Source organism: Lytechinus variegatus, chromosome 4 (assembly GCF_018143015.1).
Source record: "Lytechinus variegatus isolate NC3 chromosome 4, Lvar_3.0, whole genome shotgun sequence".
Classification (NCBI taxonomy): Eukaryota; Metazoa; Echinodermata; class Echinoidea; order Temnopleuroida; family Toxopneustidae; genus Lytechinus; species Lytechinus variegatus.
Window position 1 is genome coordinate 6,094,724 of NC_054743.1, and position 10,007 is coordinate 6,104,730.

At 38.0% G+C, this 10,007-nt stretch overlaps 1 protein-coding gene across 1 annotated transcript in view; it reads left to right on the forward strand.

Annotated features, from left to right (window-relative positions):
- The window catches only part of LOC121412444 (acetylcholine receptor subunit delta-like), a 10,982-nt gene extending 4,494 nt beyond the window's left edge, over positions 1-6,488 (forward strand). The window contains exons 4-8 of the mRNA XM_041605254.1: positions 2,373-2,525; positions 3,127-3,512; positions 4,801-5,061; positions 5,297-5,403; positions 5,794-6,488. Coding sequence (XP_041461188.1) covers positions 2,373-2,525; positions 3,127-3,512; positions 4,801-5,061; positions 5,297-5,403; positions 5,794-5,919 — 1,033 coding nt within the window. The 3' untranslated portion in view covers positions 5,920-6,488. The remainder of the gene's footprint in view (positions 1-2,372; positions 2,526-3,126; positions 3,513-4,800; positions 5,062-5,296; positions 5,404-5,793) is intronic.
- The last annotated feature ends 3,519 nt before the right edge of the window (positions 6,489-10,007 follow it).

Here is a 10,007-nt window from a genome sequence, read left to right on the forward strand (position 1 = left end):
CCTCAATAGAAATTGATTATTAAAGTTAGATATTCAAAGGAGCAAACAATGAATTTGAATGATAATTATAATGGCAAAGTTTAAGCCATGTGGAAAGCGACTTATTTATATTCAATATGAAATGCTCATTCGATATGTGTCCGGGGAAGCTCCAAGATATTTTGAGGGGGTAAAACGATATAAAGATTGGGTAATTTTCTCTTTCATAAATAAATGCCTGATCAGAGTATTGTTAAACGACATAGACATTTATTTCATCAAACAATTATTTGTTCATTTATTTGTTCTTTACCCTTTCCCCCTTTTTTCACTATAGGGACCGACTCCCCATGACCCCCCCCCCCGGCCCCTCCCGCCATGATCGACGTCGTCCCAGATTTTTGTTTTCATTTTTTTGTTGCTCTGACTCAAGTGAGTTGCGCAATTTTGCCCCTGAATCTATTCCCAAACGCTAGCACAGAAACCCCTATTATAATTATAGTCCAACCTCTCACAAAATAAGAAAGCTAAATTGTAAACATAGGAATGATCTGTATTTTCATGTGTGTATTTTGTGGGTTTCCTCATTAAGATTGATATATCACTTTCAAAAGTGCCTTATTGGCCCTGCTGAATATATCCCAAACAAGCATTGTCATCAGTTCAAATTGAAAGTGATTTAAAACATTAAATACGCCGTGGTATAAACAGTAATTAATTAATTGCTGTTGCTGGCGTAGTGTGTCTGATGTTAATTTACTTTATATTTCTTTTCTGATTTGTGGATCAATCAAATTAAGTGATGCGGTCTGAAGTATATAGTTATTCTATGAAAGCATTGAATATTGGATATTTTAATTAAGCTAATACAGAATCTATGCCACCACCACCCCATCCATATTATTAAATATAACGCATTCTCCGCAACACCGATTAAATATCGAATGAAATCTCGACGATTGTTGTCAATATAATATGGGCCTATTGTTACGTGGGATTTTCTAATAAGCCTGCTATAGATGCTTTTAGTGGAAGCAGCAAATTCATAAAGCGAATAGCCTATCCCTCTCTTATATGTATATAGAGCTTGTCACATTTGGAACACGTGATATAAAGTGTATAGCCATTCGTCAGGGGCTGTTTTTTTTACGATTGATCATGTCATAATCGTAAATAATCAACCCGACGGGGCCAAGCGAATTGGATTGTGACTCGTCAGCGTATACGCTGTGTACACTCTCCACTCACTGGGGAATATTCCAACAATGACCATGCAGTATATATAGGACTGTCAGTGTGGCAGAGTTATGCTTGACTGGGCGTTGTGGCGTGTGCCTGTAATCCAAGCTGTGGGGAGTTTACAAATTGATGCAGAGGTTCGAGGTTCGAGCCCTGGTCACGTCTTTCGGATGGTGACGTTATAGGTCGTTCCTAGACGTAAATAATCATATCTGATTGACTCACGTCTGACAAAACTCAAATACACACACACGGTTAGGTTTGATACCTCAGTCACAATAAATTGGGAAAGACCGACCCAGACCGAACAATCTAAACATTATTTCCAATGAGCTTTTCATGCTATCCGGCACAATGGCAGACTGATATGCCTATTCTTGTTGAAAAAATAATATTCGTGCTAAAACGGGGGGGGGGGGGGCACGAAAAAAAGGAAAGTGGTATATGAGCAAGCGAGGCCGGGCTGTGGCTTCAGCAGGGGCCACGGGCTACAACCATTATCCCAATTTATTAATAAATGAACAAAAACATGATCAAATGCCACACACACACACACTCCGATTCACACCAAACTTTTGGCTCAGCCCCCTTCGAATTCGTGTGGGGCGAGTTGTGCCCTCCCCCCCCCTCCCCCCTCCCATCTACAGTCTGGATTATCTGTGAATAACATAATCATAATGACCTTACAGGCCTATATATAAAGTACTTTGACCCTATGTGTACGATCATGACTGTTTTTCGAACAATATTTTAGGTTATGTTATTTGGCACATGTTTGTGACGATTTTAAGAATATGAATTTGCTCTCTCTAGCTTGTATAATGGAAAGGGAAAATAAAAAAATTCCCATTCATAAAGCCAATAAAGTCGGTCGATGGATGCGTATTATATTGTATTGGATCGGTTGTTATGGGCACAGTGACGACTTTCTGTCGAGTCTCAAAAAATAATCATGTACATTTAAATGCCAAACCAGGGGGGGGGGGGGGATACCAGCTCTTTTAATAATGAACTGATTCTTTTTAGTCAATCTCACGGTATAGCCAGTGAATCGATGATAAACGAATAAAATGCGTTGATTAACAGGAATTTAAATACATTACCAGTAAAATGCATCTAATTATCTTTCACATTTTTTTTTTTACTTTTTAAAGGGTGCAAGACAAACCAGAGAATCCTATAAAGGATGAAGTCAGTCAAACTTTCATCACATACGATGGATGGTTACATCTCGAATCACCTTTAATACATCACACATCATGTGATCTAAAACTTGACAACTTTCCCCTAGATGAACAGGAATGCTGGTATGTTGGGTATCATGAATATTAAAAGTTTATCGTGTATATTGATAGTGTTATCGTGAATTGGGGGATGGGGAGGGATTGTTGTTATTTTTTTTCTTAAAATGTTTTTATTTTAATCAAATCTATGTTTACCTGTTTAGCATTTTTTTACTTGATGTTGATGAAAGAAATTGAGGATACGACCGCCATTACCTGGCGTTAACTGATATGATTGTATTACTCTATTTTAAGTATTTCTATTTTATTATGGTGGTGTTATTTTGTTGCTGTTCTCTGGTTTTTGTATAGTTGCTTTCTCTGTGTGTTGTATGTAATGTTTTAATCTTTTAACATTGAATATTATTGTAATATTTTATATTTTAACAGGCCTGGGCTCTCTTGTAAAGCAGTTTTATATTGAAGAGACTACCCTGGGTAAACAAAATGAATGAATAAATAAATAAATATCAAAAGGTTATCATGACTATTGATAACCTTCTGTATCTCTTTGAAAATAGTAAATATATATAGGCCTATGTATATACATGCATGTAACATAAATGAAATGAAAATGATGCACGATCCCTCTCCCTCTCTCTCTCCCTCTCTCTCTCTCTCCCAGGTTGCGATTTACATTGCAAAACACACCAAGTTATCTCGTGAGACTTCATTCAGCCCAGCTTCATATTCCGCAACAAAATATCAGCTCTGAGTGGAATATCATGCCTCCTCATCCTGCTACAAAAACTGAGTACATTCCTCTCGGCTTGGTCGATGGGATAAACATCACTAATGAGGTGATGCATATCGGTTTCAAATTCAAAAGACTGCCCAGATTTTACATCCAGAATGTGATGTTACCAGTGACATTCCTCAGCTGGTTATCGATTGTTGTTTTCATCATTCCCGCCAAAAGTGGAGTGCGTCTTTCGGCGTCCATCTCTCTTGTTCTGGGTGTGACTGTCTTTCAGATTGTTGTTACAGACAGCCTACCAAAAAGCTCTCGTGGTAATTTGTATTCGACAGTGATTTCTGATAGATAAAAAAGATTTAAGAAAGTATAGTAATAAGTAAACTATTTTCTGATAGGATCGAGTTGTAAGATGAATTTTAGACGATTTTCGGTATAAATTTATTAATTCATCTGATGATATACTTTTTTACATCTCTGTGTTAAAATGTGTTCGTAATACTAAACTAATTTACCTTGTTATTTTTAATTTGTTTGAAATGTAAACTTTTAAAATTCTGCTTCTGTCGCAAAGAAAGTTAATACACCACATGAATTGAATTAAATTGTATTGAATTATCTGGCAAAATCTGTTTTATCCGACAGTGACAATATTAAAAAAACCCTGTTTACTCCGGCTTCTCAGTCAATCAAAAGCAAGATAATTTGTCAGATCTGAGAACTTGACAGAATACAAAATAATGTTTATGTGTCTTGTGAAGTACCAAGGAAGTTTGGGGCCCTAGCAAACTTCGTCTAACACATTTTACATCTACGGCTTACTATATAAAGACTTGATGGTTGATTAATCTACATAATGGATGCATCAAGCTGGTCCAACTTTCCAAAAGTATCAGTTACACAAACATCTGGAAAATAAAGATAATTTGAAGTATGTCGGGGATTAAAGAAAAAAACACGGTTTCAACTTGTTATTAAATTGTTTTGCGGTGTGAAATATTTCGCCATTCTTAGTATTTAGAAGTTTAGATGTCAATCAGGCTCGGATCCAGGGGGAGGGGGGGGGGGGGTACAGGGGGCATGTGCTCCCCCCCTTGAGAAGGAAAATTAAAATCTGTAATTTTTTTGCTTGTCAAATTTATTCTGGTACGAAATGGTTAAAAACCTTTTTTTTTTTTTTTTTGGCTTGTCAAAATTTTCTTCTGAAAAATTTGCCCCCTCCCCCTTTGGTAAATTTTGGATCAGCCCCTGATGTCAATGTACATACACGACATAAGGGAGTGTCTATATTTATATCAGGTTGACCATAATCAACTCACGGAGTTCTAACTCCCACCCCAAATGATAAATAAATAAATAATCAATCATTGAATCAATCAATAGATAATGGATAAGTAAATAATGAAATAAATACATGGAAAATATGGCTGCATGGTCTTTCTTTTTCATTCGTGTAACTTGAAAAGATTTAACTTACATTATTAAACCTCGGTTTATTATAGGCCCTACTCTGACAAAAAAAATATGAGCCCAAAAGGAAGAAAATCTTTAGCTGTGTGCTAAAATTATAGACATTTTATGGTTGTTGTTTTCGTTCATCCTTAGGTGGTGTTGCGATGTTGTCAGTATACGTACAGCAATGTTTCATCATGAGTATCGTGGTCACCATAATGTCCGCCATCGTCATCAAAATGAGTCACCAGGAAGGCAAGATCAAGAATAAGATCATCATGACTGTTTTCTTCGACCGCCTTGGACCGTGGTGCTTTGTTAATGGTCGTGGGTGTTGCCGGAAGAAGGCCAAGGGTTCGAATCCCACCGAGAGGTGCGCTGGTGGAGTTCCGCCGATGGATGCATGTGTCGCAGGTAATAGGGCTACGGAGGTATTTTGATGGCAGGGATGGGGGGGGGGCTGTCCAGCAATTAGACAATCTAAAGATGATTCTTTCCTTCTTTCTCCTATTTATGAGATAGTAGACACGACCAAGATATCTGTTTTGAATCCCCCTATCTCCTCCACCCCCCCCCCCCTCTCTCTCTATTTTTTCTTCTTTCTAATTCCTCGTTCTTACATTTGATTTGATTATCATATTTATAATAGGAGAGATCCTGTCATCTGGTGGTCAAGCTTTACATCCTCGTGGTCAAGCTTGGGTCCAAAATGAGTCATCGAGTCAACCCGTGAGTCAAGAATTGGAAGAATCTCAGGTAAGTCATAAAGTCAATACGAGAAGTATACACCATGATCAGTCATTCCGATCTTGTTTATTATCGAAAACTAAGAATGATTTTTTTTTGTTTGGGGGGGTCGCATGGGGGTAATCTTTTTAACAGTCAACTTCCATAAGTTAATTTTGTTAAAGTAAAGCAGAAAATGGAGGGAGGGTGAGATAGCGTTTCCAATTCCGGTCCGATGGGCTCCTGGTGAACCTGCACAAAACGATTTATTTACGCGAGAAAAAATGGAGTTAATTACGTCATTGATATATTAAAAAAATAGAATATTCTAGAAATAAAATGAAGACATTCAATAATGTGAATAGTCTGAATTAGGCTATTATACCTTCTTTTCTCTTATTTCTTATATATTTTTAATAGGCACCTAAGATGATGAATGATTTTGAGCTCCTTGCCTGTGTTATTGACCGTCTATTCTTGATTGCTACTCTTGTTTCGCTTACTGCCATCACTGCAGCTGCAGCTCAATTCTGGGGGGAAATGTAAAGTATCAAGAGTAGAGACATGGACCTATCAATAGGTCCATGGAAGAGACAACAGGGTCATCAAGATTGAAGATGAAGAGCGCCACCAGTGACAAAATATCTATAGAAGGGAGACATGGAAATACGTTGAAAGATATCAAAGGCAAAGTTTCCCGAGTGTATTTTACTAATAAAATTGAAAGAATAAGCAGGACACGATCAGTTGTCTACATTGGAATTGATTCACATGCCTGTTTAATTTGTAAATATATCATGATCATAGAAAATATTTGTTCTTTGAATTTACTGGTAGGCCTGCCGTGATCACGATATAGGCTCCTTTGTATGAAGCAGGGGCCGCGGAACGGTTTTCAAGGGGGGGGGGGGGGGCTGACCATGCTAAAAATCACATTCATATGGTCAATTTTACGTTTTTGTACACTGTTTTGGAAAAAAAATCAGCCCCCGGTTCCACGGCCCCTGTGAAGTTATTGGTTATAAAGATTTTTTTAGTAACAAATGCAAGAATCTTATTACGTAGCATCAGGGGCGTCGATCCATTGTTCAGATGGGGGGGGGGTGCAAAATCATGAATCAACGTTCCAAAGGCGCTCGATCGTGCAAAACACCCCCACACACATACATGTAGGCATATATATATATATATATATATATATGACTTGTGAGATACAGACACGTATCTCACCAACAAATTAATGCAAGCGCGAAGCGCGTGCTGAATTTTGTTTAGTATACTGACCTTTAAACAGGAAAAGCGTACCTGTTTAGGACTATTTGTAGTATAACTCATGAGGATGATACATATCTCACTCAACAGATAATCCGAGTGCCGAGAGCGAGCTGAAATTTCTTTATATTTTGACCTGAAAGCTTGATATTCTAAGCATTTTTGGTACCAATAATTTAGTTTAGTATCTAAAAGAACAATAGATGCAAGCGCGAAACGCGAGCTGAAAATTTTGATATTTCGATCTGAAAAAATGACACTTTCATGGACGTTTTGATAAAAAACAAAATATATATCCAACAAAAGATTATTGCAAATCGGGATTTCGTTTGAGGTTTAGAACTGAAAACGGGAATTTCTATTCACCTATTTAATCATGAAAAGGATGGGTTTTGATACAGAAATGATGCGAGCGCGAAGCGCGAGCTGAATTTTTTTTTATTCCAATCTGAAAAGCGGACATTTTGAGCACGATTTGAAATTTTTTTATATTCCAATCTGAAAAGCGGACATTTTGAGCACGATTTGAAATTTTTTTAAATTCCAATCTGAAAAGCGGACATTTTGAGCACGATTTGAAAATTTTTTATATTCCAATCTGAAAAGCGGACATTTTGAGCACGATTTGAAGAACGATTTGTGTATCTCAATCTCGCTTGCCGAACATAACAATCTTATTTTATTTTTGCACATCCGGAATTATGGGGGGGCAAAACGATATGTTTATCCCTCCCCAAGTTAATCGGTGGGGCGATCTCCCTGCCCCCCCCCCCCACCCCCTTCAGGATCGACGCCTCTGCGTAGCATCATTTACTCCGATTATTATATTTGAGTAGACAACCATGATTCAAATTGTCAGCAAGGGAATGCGCAACTGTTACACCTGTATAGTCTGTATGTTACAATGCTAAACATTCTATTTTGTTGTTGCATGTTGTTGTTGTTCGTTTGTTTGGTAATGTTTTTTTTTCAATTCGGCCGGTCTCCAAATATTACACCAGTTATTTAGTACAGCTAGAAGACTGTCAATTACCTTGCTTTAAATTGAGTTTATAAGTCTAATATAAATGTTATGGGACCTAATGAAACATTATTTCCCATTTTGATTGGTTGCATTGTACTCACTGTAAAAAGGAATACAGGTGTATTGATTTTTTTCTGGTTGAAATTACTCACCTAAATTTTTAGAGGAACATTACATCCTTTTAAAACAATGAATGTTTTCACAAATATTTCGGTAACAATTACTGATTCAACCTAACATTAATTTCTTGTTATATAAATAAATGAGTGATTGCTGAACTTGTAAAACTGCGAGGGGTATGTGATGAATAAAGAACATAGACATTCTCCAACACGGCAGTTAAACTACTGGTTTTTTTAAATCAAAACTAGTGATGATTCCTACTCAGTAATCACCGGTAATAAATAATATTACATGCAATAGTATGGGCCTATTATTAGTGTCTTTATTATATCAATGTAATTCTGCCTATTTGGTTCGGCTTTGATGCTTCTTGTTAAAAAGAAAATCAAGCTTGAACATGAACTTCAGGGTTGGCATTCACCCATGATCAGCGGTATGTGATCCGTTATATCTTCCTTGATTACTTCTTCTTAATCTTCTACATTTCCCCTATGGTGGTCGTACTGCGAGCGACTGCGAGTCGAAAACGGCCGTTTTAACATTTTTGTACCAGCTAAATATGGCTTAAATAAAATTTAATAAAACGGCTTCGACGCGCCGTACGGCCGCCGAAGGAGAAATGTGACTGAGTCGTAATTGACCCATCAGCAAAGCCAGGCATGCAATAAAGGGAGTGGTAAACCCCCCCCCTCCCCCGTCTCTACTTGCTGCGCTGCATATGGGCGTGTACGAAATGTAAAGTTGTTTAGGACGTATGTACCATACACGCCGTGACCGTATAAGTACGTACGATAAAAATCAACATCTGCAACACCTCGTCCAACAAAAATTTCTTCGTGGTAAACTCGGTAGACAACATGTGAACGTAGAATTGGGATTGATGGTTTTGATAATAATTGTTTTTAATGAGGGTGACTAGTCTCTATTATCATACGAAAATCGCTTAGATTCGGACCACGCAGGGATAACTCGCCATCGAGTCAGTCCTGTTTCAGCCTACTAATTGAGGTTGACTTGGACCCGATTACTGGTTCGTCTACAAAGTTGATAGGCCACTTTCCCAATTTGTACAATTTCCTTTTTTTAACTTGAAAAATAGTGATATGCAAAATGACCCCTTAATTTTGAAAATAACATTCTTCCATCCCATTCTGATATACTTCACAAGATCCACTGATAGTCTCGATAATCGCAGGCCTTAAGGCTAATGTGTCAAAATTATAATGGAAAATAGTGACAGTCTGTCCCAAGGCTATATGGTTTTTCTTTATTTTTTATTAATATTGTTGTCATTTTACTATGTTTTGTTTTGGCGATCCAGCCTTACAGGTTTCTGATAACCTTCATGGAAAGCCACGCAATGTATTTTTTTTATCTAATCACATTATTTGACGTTTCTTTGTATTTTATCCTATTTTGCGAAATAAAGATTGAATTGAATTGGAAATAGGACCAAGTGAGAACCAAATAACACCATATAGGCCCCTTATGCCCCTAACAGCCTATTATGTGATTTGCCAATTGATTTTGATTGGCTGTTGAGTATCGTTACCAAGATAGCAGTCAATGAATGAGCCACAAATTTTGAGGGGCATTATGCAATCGGATGCGAACAAGCGAAGAGAGAAAAAAATTTAATTTTGTAATAGCATATTTTGTGATAGCTTTTTGACATAATTATTAAAAATCTATATCCCTTTCCTGTTTCGTTCCTTCAGTTCTCTCCCAGTCTCTTTGGTTGGCCATATGAAAAATTAGGGAAGGGCCGGGGGGGGGGGAGCGCCCCCAAGGGCCTCCCCGGTCCGTACACCACCGTATTCGATGGCAAAGTTACCACTCTCGTAACTTTTATGCAACTGGTCGGGCCATAGAAATAGTGTGTTTGCGTTGGTTGCTTCGCTCCCTTATAGCAGTTTGAAAGATAAGGCTAAGTTGGCGGCGGCCTTAAGTACGGTGTTGGAATCTGAAGTTGTGACAACACCAACACCAGCCACAACACCGTACTTGAAATCACCTAATGTGACACGAGCCCCCCTCTCGTCTCGAGATCTCGCGGAAAATAAAATTGGAATCGGGCCGTGGACCCAGTCCACCCCCGGGCCGGCCGCCCCCCCCCCGTGACATTGCCTGCCTACACGTCCAACTTTGCAGTCAGTTTTACGTTCACACTTTTCCGCTGTCATGCGTAATGTCTAGTTCTCATGTCGGAATAATA